Here is a 26,070-nt window from a genome sequence, read left to right on the forward strand (position 1 = left end):
TTGTCAAGCCTGCGGGGGACGCAGGAAGGCAGCGCGTGGCAGCAGCCTGGCTCCGGGGTCCTCCCGTGGGTCATTTGTTCGGTGTTGCTGGGTTAGCGTGTGTGGTGACTGCACAGATGGGTGCCTCCAAGCCCCACGGGTAGACAGACAGGCACCCTGTCTGTCAGGCACACAGGCGTTCTGTTTCCCATCTGCAGACTCGAATCCCCCACACATGGGCGCACACGCACGCATACACACGCACATGCAGACCCACGCGCGCAAGCACACGTGATGCACACGTGCACCTGCACACACGCGCGCACACACACACACAGTTGCGTCTGCTCCCTGCATCACCCCCATCCCAGCGTGGGAGGGCTGGGTCCACAGGGAGAGTCACTCCCCCCTTGGGCTCTCCTGTGCCCGGCAGGGAAGTGTTTGTGCTGTGTGGCGGTCAGGGAGCTAGAAACACTCTTCTCCAGCTTCTGAGTGAGATGTTCCGGCCGTTGGTGAAGACAGACTTAGGTGGACGTCAGAGAAGCTCCTGCAGGTTCGTCCTGGTGACTGAGAAGCGTTGGGACCTCACTGCCCTTTCCCGTAGCACAATAGGAGCGGCAGGAGCCAATGAGGGGCTGGGAGGCGCCCGTCTCCTTCACTTCCTTCCCGCCCGCTTGCGCGCACCTCAGCTGCTGCCCTTGTCGTGCAGACGCCAGCGGTCACGTGTCTATGCTCTACTCCCGAGCATCCTCTGCTCCCAGAAGTCTCTCCACAAGTTATGCCTCCACCAGACTGAAGTTTGCGAGCAGGTTCTGACTTAGAATCTTCAGCATCAGAGAGAGGAGGCATCAAGGAGCCTTTTGGAGCAATGTGTGTGCTTCAAGGCCCAGCTGTGCAAGTGGCAGCCTGGAGGCCCCCAGGCCGTGTGTCCCTCCAGGTCTTCTGTCCCACCAGCTGTTAGAGCTGTTTTGCTGGCGTTACCCCCTCCATGGCGTCTCCTGATGGGACCGGGACGTCCAACAGGGTGCTGTCCACCCGTTGGTCAGCACTGCGTCCACCCCAGTGCCTGCTCGTGGGAGAACTCTTGTGGCTGTGGCTTCTGGTTTAGGTGTCACGTTAAGCCACATCTCAAAGTGTTTCCCCACATCTTAACAATATGAACAACAAGCAGGCAAAACCAGACAAATAAGAGTGAGAAAAACCACAGGTGTGGGCAGCCCTGGAGAAGCCAGGTGATCCTACAGAAGTGGAGCTGCTCAGGGTCACTCCTCATCCCCCGAGAAACGGGGACAGGAGCGTCTTACCTGAGTGCCACCCAGGGTGTCCCTTTGGGTGGAGATGCAGGGGTGCAGAGCAGAAGGATGGTGAATGCACAGATTCACATTTCTGCAGCAACCAAAAGAAATCCAATCAAAACGTCAACAACGGGAAAAAGAAAAGTCATCTGTGAGGACTGGAGCAAGAGGGAGGCCCACAGAGAGCAGGGTTCCCATGGGCTGCCTACCTATCAGATTGCCCACCAGTCTGTGTGCAGAGGAGAGGCTGCAGGGGAGACGCTGGGCCACAGTGGTGGGGGAGGAGGTGGGGAAGCTGCTGGGCGGTGTTTCTGCAAGAGTCTGAGGCTTGGGTGGGTTTGGGAACAGGCTCTAAGGCAGAGAGAGTAGAGAAGACTCCAGGCAGGACATTCAACAAAGCCGCAAAAGGAACATCAAGTGAGAAAGAATCAGGGCCAGTTCTTGATAAACCTACTTGAAGATAAATTGTACATGGGGTCTCTCAACAAATGGCTGGTTTCCTGAGGTAGGGTTAGTGCTCCACTTGGAAACTAAAAACTTTCCCATAAATGACTCTTAGATGACAAAAGAGTGGAAAGTAGCCATAATAAAAAATGCATTACATTCAACACTGGTGGGGTATGGCTAAAGCAGCACTCGGAGGAAAAGTCATAGCTTTTACCACCCACATTACTCTATAGGCAGGCGTGCTTACAGCTGAAAGGAAGGAAATCCAATGGTGGGCTAAGCGATACAGGTAGTTCTGATCTCCCCACACAAGGAAGTTGGAAGTAGACGTCTGTTAACTGGGCCATAATATTGGTTCAGACCCAGACTCCTGCTCCACAATTCTCAGCATGGCAGCTCTTCTTTCTCAAACTTCTCATCCCTGTCCTTGTTACCTAATGATCCCAAATGTCTCCCGCAGTCCAGGCACCATATTTGTGACGAGAGAGGCAGGACCAGAGGCAAAAGGAATTTTCCTTGAGTGGTTCTTTCCTTTTACAGCAAAGGAAATAATTTCCATCCCAGCCCAGCACACCCTCCCTGAGTGGTCTCCTGCCTTTTTCAGTGGTCAGAACTGGTCACCAGCGACCCCTAGGTGTGTGGTCAGCTCTTCTAGCCTTGGTGGGCGTAGTAAGGGATGGCCCAGCTTGGAGGTGCACAGTGTCCCCACGATACCTGAAACAGACGGGGGGTAAATGAGTGAAACATTTGGTGAAGAAGTTAGGAAAAGGGCAAGACACACTCAGGAAAGCACAAGAAGTAAACAAAGAAGACAGAGCAGAAATTAGTGGATTAAATACGGAAAGTCAGTAAAATCAGCAAATAATGTTAAGAGCCAGTTCTTTATGAGAAACAGAGAAGAAGAAAATAACGTGACAGCTAATCCAGAAAAAGGAGCGATAAACAAAGGTGCAAAATTAGATGCAAAAGGTCAGTTATTAAAACTTCGTGAAAGCATACAATTACATTTAAACTCTGAGTGAAATGAATTCTTTTAAAAGAAAAAAGTTAAAAAGTCTGATCACAGAAGATGAGGGCTGCCTGAGCAGCCTGCTGGTATTGGGAGAGTGATCAGTTACACAAGCAACCCTTCCCACCACCCATCAAGTAACAGGTTAGTTGGTTTCACAGGTAAATTATTTCACATCTTCAAGAAATGGATAATTTCAATGCTTTGTGACCTACTCCAGAATGTAGATAAATACTGAAGGTTTTCAAGTTAAGCATCATGCTTCATAGCTTATTAGAAAAACGGAAGAGAGTCCAGAAATAGACTAAAATGCATATGGAATTTGAGTCTGATAAAGATAGATTTTTAAATCAATAGGAAGAAGATAAGTTGTTCAATAAACTGTGTTCTAATTGGGGAAAAACATATTTGAGTTCTTATTTCTTTTCGCAAAAATAAATTCCAAATGGATCAATGATTTAAATGAAAGTGATACAAAAAAAATTGTAGAAGAAAGCATGGGTGAACTTGATTTATGTCATGGGAGCCCTTTTTAATTGTGATGCAAATCTCAGAAGCCATAAATGGAAAGAGTGATAAATTTGACTGTATAAAACTTTTTAAAAAATTGAATGGAAAAAAATATGATAAGAAAAGTTGTAAGACACGTGTGACTGGCAAGAACTAAACTTTTATGAACTTTACATCTCATACAAATGGGCGTGAAGGGCATAAACAAGCCGACTGAGAAACGGCCCAGGCCGTCTGCAGGCGGTCCACAGAAGCAGATGTGCGAGGCAACTGCACATGTGTGAACACTCAGGCTCACTCGTGATCACAGAGAAACAGACAAAAACAATGGGGTAGAATTTCTCGCTTCATAGATTGACACGAAATGAGGCTTTTGGGGGTGCCGGTGCCGGGGAGAGGGGTGGAAAAAGGAGCTCTCATACACAGCTGACGGGGATTAAAATCGGCTCAACTTTCTGGGAGGAAAAGCTGTCATTCTCTCTTCTGCACGCTCAGGTGCCCTTTGGACCAGCATCCCCACCGCGCGTTGACCTAGGCACGTGCTCGCGGTTGGCGCGCGTGTGTGCAGGTTCCTCGGCCCTGCTGTGGTCGCGGGAGCCCGAGACAAGCCAGGGCCTCACAGCCGCGGATGTTCCCGCTGGGATGCTGTGCAGAGGACCGCGCCCACCCCGCCCGCACGCCTCTCGTCCCTCCTGCTCCCGGCCTCGCTCCCCGACCCCACGCCCGGGCCTCAGCAGGCTCTCCCCGGGAGGCAGCAGGCAGCCTGGCGCTGGGCCCCCTCCCCCGCCTGGGCCTCTGACCGGTTAACCCACACGTTTCCTTTAGGCTCGTCCGAGGCTCTTCTGCTCCTGACCCCGCGTCCACGCTAGACCCCGGGGGCCTCCTTCCCCTGCCGGCCGGGCGTGGGGGCTGCTGGGGCGCGGTCCTCTGCTCTGGACGGAGGCCCGTCTTCCTGCCTTCTTCCCCTTTCCCGCCTACACCCACCCCTGATCCGCCTTGGTCTCCGCCCGCAGCCTCCTGGGGTTTGGAGTCGGCTGTGCCACCGGGGTCAGGGGTCAGGTCGCAGCCTGGGCTCTGCGGGGCAGGTGCGGGGGCCCCCTGGGGTGACCTGAGCAGCAGGGGCTCGGCGGGGCTCATCCGGCCGCACCGTCTCGCAGGAGAGCTCCCGGTACCCGGGTCTCCGCCGGAGCGCAGCCGTGTGTCCAGCCGGGCAGCCTGGTGACCAGCGGCCTGGGCGGGAGGGAGGGAGCCTCCGGCCGCCGTGGCTTTCGGGGGGCGGAGGGGGGCTCGCGGGGGCACGTCGAGGCAGAGCCCGGCGTTCGGGACCACGGGGCGGGGCGGGTCAGCCGAGTGGAAGGTCTTGAAGGCTGGTCGTGGGGGCCGTGGGGGGTCTCCGGGGGCGCGGCCCCTTCTCCTCTCTCGCCGGGCGCCTCGGGCAGCGCCCACCCCCCCCAGACTCCTCCCAGGAGCACCAGGTGCTGCTTCCCACGGAGACGCTGGGCACCGGCTCAGGGGACGGGGCCCCGGGTGAGATGAAACGTCCCCCGGAGGAGACCGGCCCCCGAGCCTGGCCCAGGGAGAACGGGGCTGCAGCGGCTGTTCCGAGGCTCGTGGTCCGGGGGCGACGTGAGGCGGGCACTCTGAGACCTGTCCGACGGCCGCGGGGGCGCGCAGCCGCACGGAGACCGGGTGCGGGGGCAGGGCCGGCCTGGAGCCGCGGCGAGGGCCGCTGGACGCCCAGGCAGGGAGGAGGCGTGGGCCCACGTGCAGCCGCCCGGCTCACAGGCCCCCGCACACGCTCTCCCGCGCTGTTTCCTCGTGGTGGCGACCGGCTGCTCCCGATGAGGAAGAGGACCCCTGCTCTGAGACCCAGGGGCTCCGCTCGAGGCTGCCTTGGGCGTGAACCCTCTTTCCCTCCACGAGCTTGGCCCTCAGGGGCTGAGCCCCTTCAAACAGGGCAATCCCGTGTGTCTGGGTCTCTGTTGCGGTGTGACGTGCGGGACGCTTGTGGGAGGGCCGGAGAGGCCCCCGTGTTTCTCCCCAGTACGCTCAGGTGAAACCCCGGTACGGGTGCTCTTTTGGAGGGATGTTGTAGCCTTGAGCGGGTTCTTCTAAAAAAGCGTGTCCTCGCGTCTCTGTGCGTGTGTGCACGCGTGTGCGTACATCGGGTTGCACGCACTCCTGGTGGTGAGGCGCTGGACGCTCTGGCGCGCAGGGCGTCAGGAACGGACGGGAGCCCCGCAGAAGGAGAGGCCGGGGCGGCGTGCGGGGCTGCCGAGGACCCGGAGCCCGCGCGTTCGTTTTGCCTCCTCTGTGTTTTCTCCTGGGACGAGTCCGCGTCTCAGGTGTTTCCCTGTAACGCAGCGGTTCATATCTCTTATTTGTTTTCAGGTCTGTTTTGCTAGACAAAGCAGTTTGTCTACGAAGTAAGTTTCAGGGCTCCAGGAAGCGGAAGTCCTTGGTTTTGCAGGCGCACAGGTGTCCGAAGTCGCCCCTTGTCCTGTGGGCCGTTAAACCCACGCCCTCTCCGTCCTTAATGTGGGGTCGAAGGCTGTCAGCGCCTTCGGGAAGCGGCGGGTCTGCGCTGCTCTGAAGACAACTGTGGAGCTCAGCGTTCAGAGAGAGACGCGCGGAGGCTGCTCGCCTTCGCCCAGCGAGTGTGTGAACCTCTGAAGCGTCGTTTCCAGAGCTGGTCCCCCCTTCTCGGAGCCATTTCCTCAATGTCTGCCTCTTTGGGGAGCATTTTTAACACTGGGTGCCTTTGCCCGGGGACGGCCTAGATCCCAGCCGCGGAGCCAGCAGCCGCCAAGGGCAGGAACAGAGTCAGCCGGCAGGCTGTCCTGTGCTGCCCAGGCCGGGGGACGCTGTGTGCTGGGGCGGCCCCACCCGGGTGGGCAGTCTCGGGCTGTCCTGGTTCTGTGCAGGGTTCTTTGTAGAAGCAACACGTGTTGCTTCTAATCCCGGGGACCTTCCCAATCCCGGGGACCTTCCCAATCACGGGGGTCTTCCTAACCAATCTCGGGCATCTTCCCAGTCCATCACGGGGACCTTCCCAATTACAGGGACCTTCCTAATCCCGGGGACCTGCCGAGAATGGGGAGAGGACGCTCGCGTTCAGCGCGCCCCGCCCTCCTTTCTGTAGGAAGGCCCTGTGAGAGGAATGCACTAACGACTAACCCGCTAACTCACGGTGACGGACGACCAGGCCCCACTCCGGTCCCCGGCTCAGCCTGGGCAGCTTCTCCGCACGCCCCGGTTCAGGCCACCCGGACGATGAGATGGCCGAGGTGGGTCTGCAGATCCGGTTGGTTTAATGGGAGCAAAGACACACGTGGAGTGTAAACTCCCCCAGTGCTGGTGCTGAACACGTGTTTAAAGCTCCAGGAAATGAACGGTAGAGGAATTCTGCTCTGACTTGTGCCGCACGGTTAACTCCCCCTCGGGGGAGTCGCGCCTTCGCCTTCGTCGCTGGTTCTTGGCTTGTGAGGGGGAGGGAAGGAATTCTGGATCGACCCGACCCGTACCCGGTGAGCCTCCGCCCGGGGAGGACTCAGCAGACCTCCCTGAAGGACGGCGTCCCTGGGGAAGGGGGCCCGCTTGCCCTGCATCTGAGCCGCCTCATCGCTGGACGGCGCCGAGGGAGGGCCGGCGTCGGGGCGGGCGGGGGCCCCCGGCTGGGTCCGCGCCGCGCCCGCCTCCTTCGCGGAGCTTGTGCTGTGTCCCGCCCGACGCCGGACCGCGCTGGGCGGCCTGCCCGCCTTTCTCCGTGGCGCTCAGCTGTGACCGCACCTGTCTGGCCTTCCGTGCGGCCTCCCCGGAGCCCGCGCCGCGCCCCCTGAGGGGGGTGGGGGACGCGGCTGTCGGGGGACGTGCGTCTCGCTCGCCGGCTGTCACCAGGGCGGAGGTGAGGCTGGGGGGCCGACGGGCCGCCACGCTGGCCGCGCACAGGTGATCCAGCGGCGGTGCGTGCGGGTCCACCTGTGCGGATCCGCTCTGTCCCCGGCACCCGCCCACCCAGGGGCCCAGCCAGGTTTGTGAGGGGCGCCAGGCGGCCAGCCCGCGCGGTGGGCGCGAGGCCGCGGTCCCGGCCCGGACTCCGCAGTGGACGCGGATGCGCACGTGAGGCGGACGCGGTAGAGCCGTGAGGCCGTGTGCCCGGTGCCGCAGATCCCCTCTCTCTCCAGGAGCTGGACGTGCTGGGGTTGCCGTGACAAGTGGGGAGGCCGGCTGCCCAGGCAGAGGACGGGGGCCTTTGGTGCAGATCACCTTTTATGTGGAACGCGAGTGTTGTGTGAGGCGACCGGGAGGCCAGACCGCTGAGATGTGGCCCTGACGTGGCTGTGACCCTCGGGCACCCGTCCTGGACAAGCGCCCGCAGCTCACACCCCGAGCGGCAGGTCTCAGGCCGCGGGGGGCTGCGGTGGCCAGGACCCACACGCTTTCTCACTGAACGTAGTCTACCTCATTCTGCTCGGGCTCCGCACGGAACCCAGACTGGGCTGAAACAGCGGACGTGGACCGCTCACCATCGGGGCGCCGGAAGTCCAAGGTCAGGGCACCGCAGATGCGTGTCTGGTGAGGACGCTGGTTTTGTTCTGCAGACGACCGCCTTCTCATGGTCCTCACAGGGCAGAGAGGGGGCACGGATCCCACCCTGGGGCTCCCCACTCACAGCCTCGACTAACCCTCGTCCCCGCCCAGGAGCGTCCCCCGGGGGCTGGGCTTCAGCACGTGGACCCTGGGGAACCAAGCCCGCGGCCCACAGCACCTTCCATTTCTCTTCGCCGCTCACCTCGAGGAACCTGCCTCCAGGTCACCCGGAGACCCCTGGGGGTTCCACTGTCACTTCCGCACACGGGGCCCTTTCTCCCTTCCTGTAAGTGCGGACTTTAATTTTTGTAGGGTATTTATATTTGCTACATGTACCCAGAGGCTAGGAGCACTGTGTATTTTAAATAAGCCTAATAAATAAATCCACCAAGCTGTGCAGGCAGCCCAGCCCAGACTGTCCATTTGTAAGGTGTCCTGTTATCACAGGCTTGTCATCACTGGAGGCAGCATGACGCGGTGTCAGTGCTCACGGGGGAGAAGGCCTCTTGGAAAGCCCCGCTGCTGCCAGCCGTGTTGGTTTGTACCTCGATACCGCGGGGGAATCATGTTTCCCGGAGAGGCTTTCCCCGCGGGAGTCGGGCGGGCGCCCACCCTGCGGGTGCTTGTGGCGCCGGGTGGATGGAAACAGGCACCGAGCGTGAGGACCACCACCTGCTGTGCCCGCTGCTCCCGGCCGCCTCGTGTCCTGCCAGCAGCCGTGTGGGACCCTGTCCAGGTCTCAGGAGCACAGCGCCCAGGGTCGTGACACAGTCCTACTGCCGTGAACGTGGACGTGCAGAGTTCCATTCGTGTCCAGACTAGATCCAGCCTGAGAGGCTCCCTCAGCCCGGGTAATGGATGAAGTGGGCACGGGGCCCATCCTTCACGAGGAGATTCTGCCCTGTTTCCAGGGATCTGCTCGGATGAAGGTTCTCTGCTGCGACTCAGGCGGGGGCGTCCCGTGGCTCTCAGGCCACGCGAGAGGAGGACACCACGAACACCTAGTCAGTCAGGCCCCACGGGCCACAGCGCTCAATCCACTGACGGAGCTCGTTCTGAAAGGATGCGCCCACCATGAGGCTTCCTGGGGGACCCTGTGCCCGAGAGCTCCTCCCTGCTGGGCCCCCCAGCATGTGTGGGAATAGCTGGGATGTGGGGCTCACTTGGCCTCTTTTGAAGGATCAGACTTCCTGTCACGTGGGTTCTCCTCTCCCATGTTACCTGTTTCCATGGATACCTCGGTGACAGGACGGCAGCATTCCAGGTGTGAATGAAACACATTTTGTCTAATTTAACGCTCAAGGCAAACTTGAGATGGTCCTTTTACACATGACGAACCTGGTCACCTGAAGGGTGATGTCGCTGCCTGGAACACGCAGCCTGAGGGCGGGGGGCTTCCTCCCCCTCCTCCTCCCCCCCTCCTCCCCCCCTCCTCCTCCCCCTCTCCTCCCCCTCCTCTGTTACGTCAGCCACACGTAGGCTCAGAGAAAGTTCAGTTCCTGTGAAAACACACATGCACACACTCACGTGTGCACACACCCACATGCTCACATGCACACAGTGTGCACAGATGCACACTCACACTCGTACACCCACACTCTCACACACGTGCACACACATGCACCCTCACACACAGCAGACAGCGCAGCATCTGTGAGTGTTCCACATCCCTTTCTGTCTCCTGTTTGGTGCACGTCTGTGGGAGATTTTCAGCCTCTGCTTCCGTGCGAGGCCTTGATGTTTTCCCTTTCCACTTGTTTCTACTCGGAGGCACTTTTGCACTGCCTCTGCCCCAAAGCCGTGCTTGGAAGGTTAGTTTCATTTGTCTGCACTTCTGAGTCAAGACATAAAAGCTGCTATGGGAGTTCTTCCAAGTCCCGGGGAGGATGCCATGTCGGACGAGACCAGGAACGCGTGTCTGAGCTCAAGATGCCCTTTGTCCAGACGGGGCCTCAGCTCTCCCTCCTGACCCAGCAGGCACCACCGCGGGCGTCCTGGGTGCTGCGGACACAGTTGGAGGGGAAAGTGCGCCGTGGCGGGAGGAGGGAGGGGGGGAGGGGGGCAGCGACGGCGCCATCCAAGAGGCAGCGGTCAGGACTCAGCGGATGCTGCGGAGGGGGTACTTAGTGCTTAGTCCTCAGTAGTATGTAGTCCTCGGTGGAGACGGCTGCTGAGCAGGTACTTAGCACTCGGTAGTACTTCATCCTCAGCAGCACAAGTAACAGGACAGGCAACTTAGTGAAAATACAATCTCCTGGGTGAGACACATCTTGTGCCCAAGAGATTTCACATCCTAGTGCTGCTGGGGTCATGCAGGCTGCTCTTCTCTCAGGTCCACACACATTTTTAGGAACACTGAAGCTGTATCATCTCCTTGACTTTAAAAAATGTTCCAAAATATTTTCTTACTCAGTAAGCACTTGAGGGGCCCCAGAGCTGTGATTTCTCCTCAAGGGAACCGTGGGCCATAGAATGTTAGTTTAAAATCAATCACAAGGACTTCCCTTGGTGGCTCAGTGGTTAAGAATCCGCCTGCCAATGCAGGTGACACGGGTCCCATCCCTGGTCCGGGAAGATCCCACATGCTGTAGAGCAACAAAGCCCGTGTGCCACAACTGCTGAAGCCTATGCCCTCTAGGGCCCATGAGCCACAACTACTGAGCCCACATGCTGCAACTACTGAAGCCCAGGCACCCAGAGCCCATGCTCTGCAACAAGAGAAGCCACCACAATGAGAAGCCCATGCGCTGCATCAAAGAGTAGCCCCCGCTCATCGCAACTAGAGAAGAAAGCCCACACGTGACAACGAAGACCCAATGCAGCCACAAATAAATAAAATTAAAATAAAATAAAATCAATCACAAGATTCCGGAGGAATCCTTCCCCAGTGGACTAAGACCAGAGGAATAAGAATGTCAGGAAACAGTATCATTATGGCAAGATTGGATGGGATAACTTGTACTTTGGAGTCTGTATTGAGAGCAGTGAAAGATTTTAATTAAAAGGTAGAGCCCATCAACCGTCTGTTACGGAAGGAAATACTGCCAAAACCTGCCTGGTGATGGAAAGAATTTATAAAATGCCATGATCTGGAAAACTGTGGCGTCTCCATCGTGAAGCTGGACCTGGCTGCTTGCTGGTCGTCAGCACGGAGGCCACACGTACGGGGGCTCCAGCCCGAGGGGGCCTGCGTGAGGCTGCGCCCACCAGCACCACAGACGTGCTCGCGGTCCGTGGGTGTGGGATTGACCTCCTACCAGTGTCTGGGCCTGCACGGGGGCTCCGCCGGGCCTGGCACAGCCTGCGCTCACGCCCCGCCCCGCTCATGGATGGCTGAGAACCAGGACGTCCTCTCAGTCATTTCCTGGGGCTTTTCTCATTTGCTGTTAGAAAAATGTGGTTCCCCGCTGAATGGGCCTTAGCAGAGGGTTCGGGTCTGGTAAGCGTGGACTTTGAGGGAGAGGCAGCCTCAGCCTTCCATCACGCCAGCCTTCCTGGTGCGGCTGTGTTTTAAGTCTTTATGTCAGGGCATAGAATACGGTTCCTGCCTCTCCCTGCCTCCCTTCTCGTACTCGTTTAAAAGACCATTTTGCTGGTTTTATGTCCTTGAGACGTCCCCCCCCTTTCTCACACGTTCACCATCACTTTACTGGCACCTGTTGACAGGAGAGACGTTATCCTCCAGGAGGGACGCGAGGCAGCCTGGGCTCAGCACGGGGGGCGGCCGCGGGCAGGTGCCGCGTGGGGTCTGCGCCCCGCGGGGCAGCGCTGCCCGGCCCCCGGCCCCCGGCCCGTGCCGCCGGGTCCCTGGCTTGGTGGCCTCTTCCAGAGTCCTCTGTTACTCAGGGCCTGCGGTGGAAGCCCTCTGGCCGCTGGACCACGCGCCACGGAGCCTCATCCCCTGGGACAGCCCCCAGCGGGCCCCCTCCCGGGGGACGTTCCCGTTAAAGAACGGGGGGAGAAGGCGCCACAGAGCAGTGCGTGAGAAACCTGAACTCTAGGATGAGACGGTTTCCTGCTCAGACTCACAGCACCAAGACGGGGCGTGCTGCCGGTGAAGAGGGACGGTGACGCGGCAGGAGAAGGGCATTTGGAACCCGCAGGGGGGCCGCGCGGACCCTTGGGCCTGTCTGCCCTGCCTGAGTCCGGCCAGCTCTGCTTTTGCTGCCGGATGAACCCACGTTCCTTTAAATGGACGCACAGGGCCTGCCTGGCCGGGGACACACGGGCCGGCTGCTCCCCGGCTCCGGGGAACCTGCAGGAGGGATGTCAGTTACCCACCGCCGCCTCTGGAAGCGAGCTGATGATCACAGTTTTCAATGTGAAAATGACGTGCGAATATATAATAACAAGACTGATCTCTTGTGTGGTTTGTAACCCGTCTCTGAAAACATTTTCCAAAGAGGCAGAAACAATTACCCTGACCGCACGGCAGCGTCTCTGAACGTCCTGGATGCAGAGGTCCCAGCCGGGCTTCCTGCGAAGCCGCGGGCCTCCGTGGCTGGGAGGCTCAGGCCCCGTGTCGCCTGTGACCTGGGGCTCCCTGGCCTCCTGCCGGGCTCACACCCCCGCCTCAGGGACGCCCTGTCCTCAGGAAGGAGCCCTGGCGGACGCCGGGGGTCCCCCCACGCGGCCTGCGGAGAAACGCCGCTGTCTACCCGGGCTCGGCCTCCGTGCCACGCCCGGGTCAGCCCCGCTGGAGGGTGGGGAGCCCTGCGTGCCTCTCCCAGCACAGCCAGCTCCTGCCCGGGGGGCTCAGCTGCTTCCCCCTCGTCGTCCCCCCAGCACCGCCGCCCCCAAACCCTGCCTCCGCCTAGGAGCCTCCCCGGCGAGCTTCCCCCACCGTGAGGTCCCCCCTCTGTGAGGTCCCCCCTCCCCGTGAGGTCCCCCCTTTGCAAGTCCCCACCCAGGGAGGTCCGTCCTCCTCCTTTAAGGATCCGCATTCCCTGTGGCGCAGGTGCAGCCTTTGACCCCCTGCCCTTGTGCCCCCAGGTGGACCTGCAGCGCAGACCACCCCCTCTGTGAGTCCCCCAGAGCCCAACCTCATTGTCTCTCAAACTGCACCATTTTTACACCTCTTACCCGTTGCTTTTTCCTTGTGTCTACTACCTTTCACTCATCATTCACAAATCCTGAGGATTACAACAGGACGTACTAGAAGATTGCCTGGTTCGTGGATAGATATTTTTATTGTTTTAACATTTTAAATTTTTTTCATGCAGCTGTTTCATCATCTAAGACACAGTTGGGTATTTCTGTCCTATGCGCTGCGTGCAGAAAGCGCCATCCCTTCCCGTCGGTGTCCAGGGCCTCCTGTGGCCTCACGCCTGCCCTCCACCCCCTCCTCTGCCCCGTCGCTGGACTCGCGCCCTCACCAACCTCGTCATGCCCTCCCAGGCACCCAGTAACCTTTCTCGACTGGCTTTTTTCACGTGGCAGAATTTTCTGGAGGTTCATCCAGGTCGTGGCTGTGTCCGTACTTCCTCCCTTTTTCTTGCTGAGTTGTTTTTACTGCTGAGTGCTAGTCCCTGGTGTGGAGGGACCTGTTTGTTTAACGTTTACTCGCCGGGTGGTGTCTGGGCTGTTTCCAGTTCAGGGGTGTTATAAATAAAACTGCATTTGTTTATACAAGTTTGCATGTGAACATAAGTCTCCACGTCTCTGGGATGAATGGCCAGGGGTTCAATTGCTGGGTCGTATGATGTGCATGTTTAGTTTTTTAAGAAACTGCCAAACTGTTTTCCAGAGGGGCTGTGCCTGTCTTCAGTCCCTCCAGCACTGTTTCTTGCTTTCTTTCTTCCTTTCTCTCTCCCTTTCTTTCTTCCTCCCTCCCTCCCTCCTTTCCTCCCTTTCTTGTTGCGAGTTTAGTTTTATTTGGGGCAAAATGAGGACTGCAGCCAGGAGACAGCATCCCATGTATCTCTGAGACACTGTTCCACAGTTGCAGGGGGGAAGCTCAGTATAGATGTGGCTTTGGTGAAAGGGAAAAACATGCAATCAAGCACACCTTGTTTACAGAAGGTCACTGCTACTCACAAGGAACAGTCGTCACCATGAGGGATTTTAGCGCTTTTCTAGATATGAGGAGATACAAGAATTGGGCCCATAACGTTGGCTCCTGAAAATATCTCACTGTGTAACCTGTTCTGCCAGTTGTTCACAGAGCACAGAGCGCCTCGTTTCAGCCCTCCCCCCGAGCACCTTTCGGGGGGTGTGGGCGGGCAGCCGCTGCGGCAGCACGTGGTTCAGTCCTTGTAGAGGCAGCTGGCCAGTGCCCATTGTAGCTGGCAGGGCCCCTCATGCTCACAGACTCGACCGCGCTCTGGGAGGCGTTTCACGGGCATTTCGTCCCACGGTGCTAGGAAGGCTCATTCCTAGGTCTGGCGAAGGTTTCGCGGATAGGCCACTCAGTGTGCTATTGCTGGCTAGATCTTTTCAACAAAGGTCAGAGTTCTCTGGACCACCTGTGTTTCTAGTCTCTTATGGTCCAGGAAACATTCCCTCGTGCTGCATCTTCCCATATCTAGAGTTACACTGTTGCAATCATTGATCACATACAGAACTATATATGTGATCAACTGCTTCCAGTCGCCTAGCCATCAGTATTTTTGTCGGCGGCTCACTCTGCTTCATTCTTCTTTTCCCAAATTGTTTTAGGTTCTCTAGTTCTCTAGTTCCTTTGCTGTTCCACATAAGTTTCTTGTCTGTATCTGCAAAGAATTTTGCTGGGATGCGGATAGGCATCGTGTTAAACTTGTATATCGACGTTGGGAGAGTTTACATCATTGTTATGCTGAGGTTTCCAGTGCACAAAAACAGTATGTCTATCATTTATTTAGGCCTTTGATTTCTTTCATCGACATTGTGTAGTTTTCAGTATGCAAAGTCCTGAACATGTCTTGTGAGAGTTACACCTGAGCATTTAACTTCATGTGTGACTGTAATAATATTTTAGTTTCAGTGTCAATGTGTTCATAGCTAATGTAGAAAAATAATTTATTCAAGGAGTTTTTTGTAGACTCATTGGAATTTTCCACGTGGAAAGTTATGTCATCTGGAAATAGGTACAGTTTTATTTCTTCCTTTTTCATCTGCATGACCTTTCTTTCCTTATATTGCCCAATTGCACTGTTGAGAATTTTTGGCTCTGTTGAGTAAAAGTGGTGAGAGAAGACATCCTTGTCTATTTCCTGCTCTTAGTGGAAAATCTTCTATCTTCTTGTCATTTAGTATGATGTTAGCTGTAGGGCTTGTGTAGATGTTCATTGCCAAGTTGATGCAGTTTCTCTCAGTTCCTATATTTCTGAGATTATCCATCATGAAAAGGTGTTGAATTAATTGATTTATTTTGGATTAAACCAGTTTTGTGTCCCTGGAATAAACCCCATTGATGTATAATTATTTTTATATATTGCTAGATTTTATATGTTAATATTATCGCATGGATTTTTATATCAGTATTCATGAGGGATATTGGTATGTAGGTTTCTTTTTTCTTTTTTTCTTTTTTTTGGTACTCTCTTTGTCTGCTTTTGGTATCAGGTTAATATTAGCGACATAAAATTAATTGGAAACTGTTTCCTCCTTTCCTGTTTTCTGGAAGGGATTGTGTAGAATTCATATTAATTCTCCCTTAAATGTTTGGTAGAATCATCCAGTGAAACCATCTGGGTCTGGAGATATCTTTTTGGGGAGGTTTTAAATTATGAATTCAATTTTCCTAACAGTTATAGGGCTGTTCAGTTATCTATTTCATATTGGGTGAGTTGTAGTAGTTTGTGTTTTTCAAGGACTGGGTCCATTTCCTCTAAGTTGCTCTGTTTATGTGTGTAGATTTGTTTGTTCCCTTGTAAGGTCTGCAGGGTCTGTACTGATGTCCCGTTTCGTTGCCGATATCGATAATTTGTGACTGCTCTTTCTTTTTCATTGTCAGTCTTGCTAGGGGTTTGCCAATTTTACTGATCTTTTCAGGAAGCAGCCTTTGTTTTCACTGATTTCTCTATTCTTTTAATTTCAATTTTATTCATTTCTATTCTTTATTATTTCCTTCCTGCTACTTGCTTTGGGTTTATTTTGCTGTCCTCTTTCTAGCTTTTTCATGTGGGAATTTAGATGATTGATTTGAGACTTTTTCTAATGTAAGTATTTAGTACTCAATATTCCACTCAGTGCAGCTTTAACTGTGTCCCACAAATGTATTTTCATTTTCACTCAGTTCAGTGTATTTTTTCCCTTGATTCACTTTGACCTGTAGTTTGTTTAGAAGTGTTGTTTAAGTTCCAAGTGTTTGGAGACTTTTCTTGTTATATTTACATTATTGATTTCAAGTTTGGCTCCATTGTCATTGGAGAACGTACTCTGAATGACTTTGATTCTTTTCACCTCGCTGAGTTTTATGTATATATTCCAGGATACGGTCCACCTTAATTAGATGAAGATGCACATGGTTAGGAGGTTAATTGGGATGATGACAATGCAGAAATTTTTGTCAGTTTCTGCTTCCCATATTTGCAGCTCTATTGCTTGGTGCATATACATTTAGGATTGCTATATCTTCTTGGCAGGTTGACCCTTTTATCATTATATTATGTCTCTGTCCCTGGTAATTTTGTTTGCCCTGAAGACCGTATAATTTATCTGCTATTACGATAGCCACTGCTACTTTTCTTTGATTAATGATATATCTTTTTTTATCCTTTAACTTCAACTTGAAAGTTGGAGTGAGTTTCTTATGAACAGCATATGATTGGGTCATGCATTTTTAATCTACTCAGTGTCTGTCTTCATTGGTATATTTAGCCTGCTTATATTTAATGTAATTATTGATTCATTAAGACTCAAACTCCTATTTTATTTTTGTTTTCTATTTGTTCTGTTTTTCTCTGTATTCTTTTTCCAGCAGTATTTTGTTTTGATTTATCTATAGTGTTTTGGAGTGTATCTCTTGATAGCCTTTTTAGTAGTTGGTATAGATAGTACGTTATATATGCAAAACTATCACAATTTACTGGTGTCATCACTTTACCATTTTGAGTGGAGTATCGAAACCTTACTTCCCTTTATTATTTTCCCCCTGTTAATTATAATTCTTTAAAAATATTTCCTCTACATATATTTAGAAGCTCATCAGACAGTGCTATTATGTTTTCTTCAACTGTCAAACATAATTTAGAAAGCTCAGAAGAAGGAAAGCTTATCGTATTTACTCATACCTTTAACTTTCATGACCTTTTTCTGTCTTGATGTTCCAAGTTTCTTCTTCTATCATCACCTTTCCATTCAGAGAAGTTCATTTAGCAGTTCTTTGGGGGTGGGTCTGCTGGTAACGTATGCTCTCATTTTCATTTGTCTGAGAATGTCTTCATTTCCCTGTCATTCCTGAACCATATTGTCACTAGGTGTCTGGATTGATATATCTTCAGGATTCTGGATTAACAGCTTTTTCTTTCAGCACTTGAAAAAGTGATTTCATGTGGCCTCTGTGGTTTCTGATGAGAAATATTCTGTCATTTGAATTGTGTTCCTCTCATAGGTAAGGTCATTTCTCTGGCTACTGTCAGGTTTTTTTTCTTTGCATATAGTCCTCAAAAGTTTAATTATCACGTGTCTTGGAGGAGATTTGGGTTTGTCCCACTTGGGGTGTTCAGCTTCTGGAATCTTTAGGTTTATATCTTTTGCCAAAACTGAGAAATTTTCAGTCAGTATTTTTTGAGCCCTACCTTCTTTCTCCTCTCCTTCTGGGATTCTGACGGCATGAATGTTATATCTTTTGTTATAGCCTCACAACCCAGAGGCTCTGTGCCTTTTTTTCTCAGACTATCTTCTCTCTGTTGTTGGAATTGGTGATTTCTCTTGTTCTCTCTTCCAGACGACTGGTTCTTCCCTCTGTCCCCTCCATCCTTCCAAGTGCATCCAGTGAGCTGTTTATGTGGGTTATTGTACTTTTTAGTTATAACATCTTGACTTGGTTCTTTTTATATTTGTGTCTTTACTGAGGCTTCCCATTTTCTCGTGTGTTTCCAGAATGTTCCTGGAAGTATTTTTATCATGGCTGCCTTGTAGTCTTTGTCAGATGAGGCTAACCTCTCAGTGTTGGTGTGTGCCGATTGTCTTTTTTCATTCAGTTGGAGGTTTTCTTGGTTTTGGTAAGAGTGGTTTTCTGTGGAAACCTGGGCATTTTTGTGTTATATTGTGAGACTGCAGATCCCACGTAAACCTGTGCTTTAGCTGGCTTTTTCTGGCACTGCTCTGCCGGGGGTGGGGGGGTGGGATGGGGGGGGCTCCATTCCCGACAGTGGAGGCAGAAGCCCAGGTTCCCCACCAGATCTCTGCTGACACCCGAGGGAGGGCTCTTGTCCTCACTGCTGGGCAGTGGGGTAGGTGCGAGTCTGCACTCCCCACATGGTCTCCACTGGGACATGAAGGGCTGGCTTCCACCCGGTGAGGAGGGACGCTCCTCTCCCCACTCGGCTGCTCCGTTGACACTGGCGGGGTCCCTCTGGCCTGAAGAGGGAGGACGCCCAGGCTTCCTCGCGGCCTTTGTGGTGTTTGGTGGGAGTGGAGCTGTCGTGTCTACCATGTGCGCAGTCGCTCCTCTCCTGGCCCTCTGACCAGAGAGAGGTGACTCAGCAGGGCCTCCTCGGCAGCCGGGTTGCTGGCTGATTCCGTTCCAAGTCTGAGCTCACAGGCCAGGGGAACCCCAGGGCGCCCAGCACCTGTGTCTTGGGTCCCTGGGTCCCTGGCCAGTTGTCTTTCCACACAGCACGGCCTTCCTCATGGATGGTTTCCAGGGATTGGCTGCAGCTGGTGGGAAGCGTGTCTTCTCATCCTCCAGACGTGAACCCTCTCTTCCCAGGGTTTTACCGCCTCTGACTGACCTTGGAGAGAACTTCAGGGAGGACGTCTAGGCCTCCGGGCCTACGCATTCCTTGGTTTTTCTCTCCGAGTGCCCAGCTCCTGCCTGCTCCCGGGAAAGCTGAGCGATCTGGGCTGCAGTTCGGGGTCCCCCTCCCAGCCCGTACAGACCAGCTCTGTCGGGTGCCCACCTGCTGCAGCTGAGGGCTCCTCACAGACCCCAGCGTTGGCACAGCTCAGACGTCTGTGCTCTTTAGTTAACAACATTACTGACGTTCCGTTATATACATTTTTAAGATGAATTTTTTTCACAGAAACTTTTTGGCGCTCTTGATTTTTTCTGTTCTCTGGTGGATGTTAATATGAAGACCATCCTTTTGGGAATGACATGGTTAAACCGCGCCTGTTTCCTGAGTCTGCGGTGTTAGATGTTATGCTAATGTTGCAAACGTGCTTCCCATTGTGGATACTCCTGGGAATGGACCCATAATAGCCACAAAAACATATTTCACGTGGGGCATTGTCCAGTTGCTTTTGGCCAGTGGAGCAGACGTGCTTATTATTACGCATATTGAATCCTAAAGTGAGGCGAACGGTGCCTGTGGGGCTGGGTTTCCCTGCACTGACCTCTCTCAAACGCCGTGTTGTCACAAACTGAGCCGCTCGCCGGTGCCGTGGGGCGGCCTGTGGGGCGGCTTTCCCAGCATCTCCCACGTTGGGCGAGGCCGTCGGGTCTTCTGAGATTTAGAACCGTTCCAACTGTTTGAATCTTGCCATTTGTAAATTTTAAAAAATGTTAAATTTGCATTTGAAAAAATATTCAAGTGTGTTCATGAAGGCAGCTTCTGTGCAAGAGCTGCTCTTTTAATGCCACCCAGATACGTGTTCTCAGCGAGTTCTGGACCTTCTTGTACCGCACTCACGCACACACACAAACAAGCGCAGCCGTCCTGATTTGGAGATTTGGGTAATGTGTTTTTGTACAGGGCATAAAAATATATCTCTGTAATTACACGATATTTAGTGATTAGATAATTATGGATAATTGCATGGGGTAGTTCTAAGTGCCGAAGTGTTACCGTAAGATCTAAAATGTACAAATTGCATAATAATTATTCTCGGGAGTTATGCGGTGACTCCCGGCATAATTATCATGTGATCTGCAGTGCGTGTAATTAACGCATAATCACATGGATTTTGCCTCCATAACTACTTCGCCCTTGTTATAAAGCTCTTTGTCATAACATTTGAGTATAAATATAATGTAATTGGCTCCCGGATACAGTACATTAAGCCCCGTGATAATTGCTTCCACAGTAACAACACCCCTTATTTCATCCCAAACGTGTGGCTCTTAAGCAGGACCGGGTGGTGAAGAGCAGATCGCCAGGACGTGGCAGCGAGCGGGCGGGGTGGCGCTGAGGGGCGGCCACGAGTGCACTTTGGGGTGAGGAATGCCTTTGCTGTGACCAGACCTTTCCAGGTAGAAGTGTGCATCTTTCACTTGGACGGAGTCTCTCTTCCAACCCCGCACGTGCCTCCCGTCCGGCCGCAGCCACCCGCCACGCCTGCTTTCCCCACAGAGCAAAGCGCCCACCACGTTTCTGGTTGAGGGGCCGCAGAGGGCTGCAGTTTCTGCAAGGAGGAGACCTGGTAATAAACTGCAGCGAGAGGGGCCTTGGCTGATGGGTCGGACTGCTGGAAGCAGGCGGACAGCGGCGGTTAGAGACTGAAGCGGGAGCCCTGGCTCGACGTGCACCTCGTTAACGCGGTTCCTGCCACTCTCCCCGCAGGTCTCTCGTGGCGGGATGACTACACGCAGCACGTGATGGCGCGGGAGCTCGCCAGCCTCCCCCAGGCCTACCCGCGGCGCCCCGAGGCTCCCAGCCCCGCCAGGTAAGCGCACTTGCTCTGTGTGTCCTCAAGGGTGCCCGCACCCGTGTCCACCAGCCCTTTCCCTTGTTCCGTGTAGCAAAGTAGCCCCGTCTTTCTGCTGTAGACCCTCCAGGAAGTTGGAATGTGTGTAAGGAGCAGACAGGACCCTGGGGGAAGGGGGTATGGGAGTGACCCTCCCACAGGGACCATTCTCACCAACAGACGTGCCCGAGGGCCCTCCCCCCACCTCCTGAGACCCTTGGAAAGTCTGCATCTTCAGAGCCTTGGTAGAAAGCAGAGAAGCCAGGAATTCTCATTTCCCAGCAAGAGCTTGTGTTCACGGTTATGTCACTTATGTACAAAAAGCAAATTAAACCACGAGAGGCGCGCAGCCTGTGTGAGCCGGGCGCGTCCCATCTTGTCCTCCCTGCACACGTGCCCAGGGCGGACACACAGCCGGGGGAGGCGAGGACTCGGTCCAGGGACAGAGCGCAGGGAGCGGGCTGCCTCGGGCCCCAGCCGACCTGCTCACGTTTATACGACAGGGAGACGACCTGCCCCCAAGGCTTCGCTTGGAGGTCCGCTCTTCCCTCAGAGAGAGCGTTCTCTCCATCCGTAGCCTCAGGATAATCTCAGCGACAGAAACATGAGGCGTCTGCCTTCCTGCCATGCCGCCGAGCGGAGGAAGCAGCTAACCCACCAGGTCCTGCGGGGTTAAATGCGCCAAACGTGAAAGCACGTCCACGGTGGCGGCTCTCTGGCTGGCCAGACCGTGCGTTTCTCGAGGGTAGGCGCTGTCCTTGTCATTCTCGCTGGTCTATTGAGCTGTAACAAAGAGCACGTGCCTCTGTAGTCTACTCTGTAAAAACAAAACACAAAAACCACAGTCATGCTATCCTGAATTTCCGTTTGCACCTGGGTGAGCTCCGACTCTTCACGTGGGTCTTTCCATGACACTTGGGCACTTCACTGCCACCCGCTGCTCCCCCTGTCCTGGGGAAGATGTACCTGAGTGGGGAGCACGGTCCCAGACGGCCTTGAACTCCACCGGGGAGGCCGAAGGGCGAGGGATAGGAAAACCGAGCAGGAACAGCTCCTCCTGTCGCCTAGACAGGCGACGAGCGTGGGGGAGAGGCCGGACTGTGGTCCGGCAGAGCGTCTCCAGGGAGAACGGCCCCGAGAAATCAGGCAAGGTGAGACCATGTGCACGTTCACTGTGTTTAAAATAACTGTCCATTTGTTATGAAAATTGGTAACTTCGCTATTTTAGATCACAAGTGAGATTAATAGTTTAAATATGTGCATGTGTAGAGACCGGAATTTTCTGTATGGAGTTCCCATACATGATCTTTGTCCATAGAAGAAGTATTTTTCTGCTTTCTTTCTGCATAGAGTCTTCACAATTAAGGCTAGTAACCCTTCACGTGCCAGCTTTCTAGTCTGTTCCATAGGTCAGTGGTCCCCAACCGTTTTGGCACCAGCGTCCAGTTTCGTGGAAGACAGTTTTTCCACGCCTGGTGGGGGGGTGGGGGGGTGGGGGGCGGATGGTTTCGGGGTGATTCAAGTGCGTTACATTTACTGCGCACTGTATTCCTGTTGTTATTACACTGTAAGACATAATGAAACAATTACACCACTCACCATAGTGCAGACCAGTGGGAGCCCTGAGCTTGTTCTCCTGAACTGGATGGTCCCATCTGGAGGCGGTGGGAGACAGCGGCGCGGAGTGTGCTGCTGTGTCCAGGCTACTCCGCAATCTCGTTTTGGTTGCTGTTGCTGCAGAAACCCCTGCTTCACAAGGATAGGACGCTGGAAATGGAAGCAGGCTTTTCAGGGCTTTTGTGGCAACCTCCAGATATTCTGCCTTGACTTTAATCCGGAACGTATGGAGACTTGAACGTGTCTCAAACATACTTTTAAGGCCACCGTCACTTGCGATCTCAAGCAGCTGATCCTCCTCTAGCAGGGACAGTCGACTCACCTGGCTTATTCACAAGTGGGTCGCGGATCCATTCCTTCCCAGTCCGGGGGTCTTTTGTGGTTGGGAAGAGATGCTCAAACTCTTGAAAGCTGAGACAGGTGACCATGCACCAGCTGGGAGAAAGAGGGCCCCGGCTCAGCCTCTTTCGTGATCTCTGCTAATGTTTGAAACAGGTCAGAGACCCCAGTGTTCCCTCATCGCCCCTGTAATTCCAGTTTGGCTCTGACGCGGCCACTTTATCTGCCAACGTGAACACAGTTGTCGTTCTCCCCTGAAGTGACAGGTTGAGTTCGCTGAGCAGGTTGAATATGTCACCCAGGTAAGCAAGTTTTGTGACCCATTCTGCATCACTGAAATGTGCTGCCAGTGGTGACTGTTTTTCCAAAAGAAATCTCTGGAGTGGCTCTCGTAACTCAGAAACTCTGGCCAGTGACCTACCTTTAGAAAGCCATCTCCCTTCTGTGTGTGAGAGAAGACGCGTGCTCTGCGCCCACCCCCTCACAGAGCTGCGCGAGCAGACGTGAGTGAAGGGCCTGTACGTTAATGTGGTTGATCATTTTAATCCTGCAAAACATTGTTAAGCTCAGGTGACATTTTTCGGCTAGCCAGCACTTCTATGGGTGACACAGTGCGTGGACTCACATTCAGAAGTGACCTCTTTGACCCGAGCAGCGAAACCAGAAAGCCGTCCAGGCACGGCAGCCGCTCCACCGTGTATATACCGACACAAATGGCCAGTTCAGTCTTCCTGGTATGTAATCATTCAAAGACCTGAGTAGTTCTGCAGTGGTGGTGCTGGCGGGCAACAGACGTGCACGTGACGTATCCTCACACACGTCCTCCTGAACAACGTATGGCACAGGAGCACACACTGCTGCCTTGTCGTCCACTTCGGTAGACCCGTCAACCGGGACTGTGTACCACGGCGACTCTCATCCTCTCTAACAGCTGTGCCTCAGGGTCCTCTGCGGTTTCATCACGTCATCTGGTTGCGGTGCCGGCTGGGAGAGGCGCGCGTGCCGCCTCCCGAGCTGCAGCCTCCCCTAAATGTTCACGACGAAGGCCCTTAGCCGCAGGCGGGACCAGCTCCTCCCCGACAGTAAAGGGCGTCTTCCCTTTAGCGATGCCGCTCGCCCCTGAGCGCAGCGAGCTCAGCGCAGACACGCTTGGTGAAGCGGTGGCCTTCGGTAACGGCTCCTGGCCTTTGTGCTCACGTTTTTTCCTTTTGAAAACTCCAACAACTCGTCTTTTCACGCAGGGTGCTTGGTCTCCCTGTGGGGAAGCAGTGTGAGAGCTTTCACGGCTTCGCTGGATGGCAGGTCACCACGTAGTACACAAAGCGGGCCTGGAGAACGTGGATCGCCTGGCGCAGCGAACCCATAATTTATGTAGGACTCTTGGTATTTCCTTTTCAATGCAGCTTTCTTTTTGGTGGCAGTCTTAGAGTCTTCTGCTGTCTCATCATTTGGTCTTCCCCCTTTGCAGAGAAGCTCTGCAGTGGCGTTTGTTTTTCACTCCTCTTGGCCAGGGTTAGCTTGCGGGCTCACGAGACCGTGACTGAGAGGAGCGCGCAGTGCGGGAAAGAGGCAACGCAGCAAGTGGTAAACAAAGCCACGGGCGGGCCACACGCGGACTAAAACAAGTGTCGGATTCTGACTGGAAGGCTGCACCCGAAGCAGCCGTACAAGTGTGGTGCATCAAGCCGCTTGCCTCTGTGACGCCTGTCACCAGGTGCAGCCTGCTTGTCACGTGCCCTCGCTGGTCGGGCTCTGATGCGCGTCTGCAAGCAGTTGGTGGAGTGTGGTCTCTGTGCGGTCAGGCCTCTCCGCTAGCGATAATCTGTGTTTGCAGCCGCTCCCCAGCCCTAGCATCACCGCCTCAGCTCCCCCTCAGATCATCAGACGTTTAGAGTCTCATAAAGAGCCCACACCCCAGGTCCCTCGCGTGCACAGCGCACAGGAGGGCTCGCGCTCCTATGAGAATCTAACGCGGCCTGATCTGCCGGGAGGCGGGGCTCAGGCGGTGATGCGAACAATACCTGGCACCTGTCCGCGGCCCGGGGGCTGGGGACCGCCGCGGTGGGTGACGCAGGTACAGATACCCGTGGAAACGCGGCTCACAGCCCTCTCGAGCTGGGGTTTCTAATTTCTTGCCTTGAGGGTGTTGAACCTGAATAAACCAATCCAGTGGCTCTCCCAGCAGAGCCCGGTCCGGGGGACCCACTGGGGTGTCCCCCACCCCTCCCCCACGTCCCGCTCTCTCCTGGAGAGGTGGGCTTCCTGGGCGGCCCCAGCAGGTCGCTTGGCCTCGGGCTGGGTGGGTTTGGCCACGCTGCACCCCCACCGGGAGGGCAGGGACAGCATCGCACCCACTGCTCTGCCAAGGTCACGGCCCCTTGGGCCCCTGCTATGGCCCTTTCACTCCTCCCCCCCGTAGATCCAGCCCTTCTCCACCGTTAGCTTGTCCGTCCTCTTGGTCCTGCTGTGTCTCTGTGAGCCGTTCCTTCATTAAACTGCCGGACGTCCCGTGTGGAGATGCCGTGTGTGCTGTCGGGCCTCTGCCTGGTGACAGGAACCCTGGTCACCCACACTCTTCTTCCTCAGCTTTTGTCAAGGTTATAGGATCATGATGCACACAGAGTAGTTTTCTTTCTATTCAAAAACCTTCTGCAAAACTTTCTTTAGTGTTGCAATTCTCTGCTGGGTGGTATATATTTCTAAATAATCTTTCTTTGTAGGTAAATCTCATAACACTTTCATTGTCTCCTGACATTATTGGTGAAATAGGCTCACAGGTTTTACACTTTTGCAGACAACTGGTGTCCTTTTCATAGGGATTTCCAAATTTGCTCACTTGGTGTGATTCACAGCACTGCATTAGAATTCAAACCAACATTCACTGCATGTGTAATTATCACACCTTTGCCATTGATTTTTCTCTCTACCCTTTGAACACAACTTTTAAAAATAATTATCTCTTAGACGTTCCTCTTTCTACTGTGCTTAGATTCATTGTTTTTTATGAAACTTCTTCAGGTGAAAGTTTTGCTCTTATTTTTACGTATTCATCGTTAAAAGGTAGTGAAATCACTTACGGCTACGCATTCGCCCGTGGGCCTGGTTTGGGCGTCACCCTGGAACGTTGACAGGCTCATTTGCTTTTGCTCTAAATTATCTGTAATTATAATTTTATATCCTTTGGGAGCAATAAGTGTAGGCGCTTTGCTTTGTTGATATTTATGTGCACATGTTTTTAGGCTTTAAATGAGTGTCTAGTTTTATTGCATTTTAGTTAGAGAATGTGACGTGTTCAGTTTTTACTTTTTAGAAATTTGGGATTTTCTTTGTGGCCTAGTTTATACCATGCTTTTATTAATTTTCAATGGATACTTCAAAAAACTATCGTATCCACTATTTCTGTATATAGTTTATAACCATATATAAAATTTATAATTACATATAAATGTAAATGATATTACTCAAATCAAATACTCTTATTTATATTTTGAGTTATTGAAATTCCTTAGAGAA

At 53.7% G+C, this 26,070-nt stretch overlaps 1 protein-coding gene across 1 annotated transcript in view; it reads left to right on the forward strand.

Moving 5' to 3' along the window:
* Window positions 1-26,070, forward strand: part of PTPRN2 (protein tyrosine phosphatase receptor type N2) — a 641,085-nt gene that overhangs the window by 182,382 nt on the left and 432,633 nt on the right. Inside the window, 1 exon segment of the mRNA XM_057732470.1 lies at window positions 20,478-20,580. Within this exon segment, the coding sequence (XP_057588453.1) occupies window positions 20,478-20,580 (103 nt within the window).

The sequence above is a fragment of the Hippopotamus amphibius genome, chromosome 4 (genome assembly GCF_030028045.1).
Source record: "Hippopotamus amphibius kiboko isolate mHipAmp2 chromosome 4, mHipAmp2.hap2, whole genome shotgun sequence".
NCBI classification, from domain to species: domain Eukaryota; kingdom Metazoa; phylum Chordata; class Mammalia; order Artiodactyla; family Hippopotamidae; genus Hippopotamus; species Hippopotamus amphibius.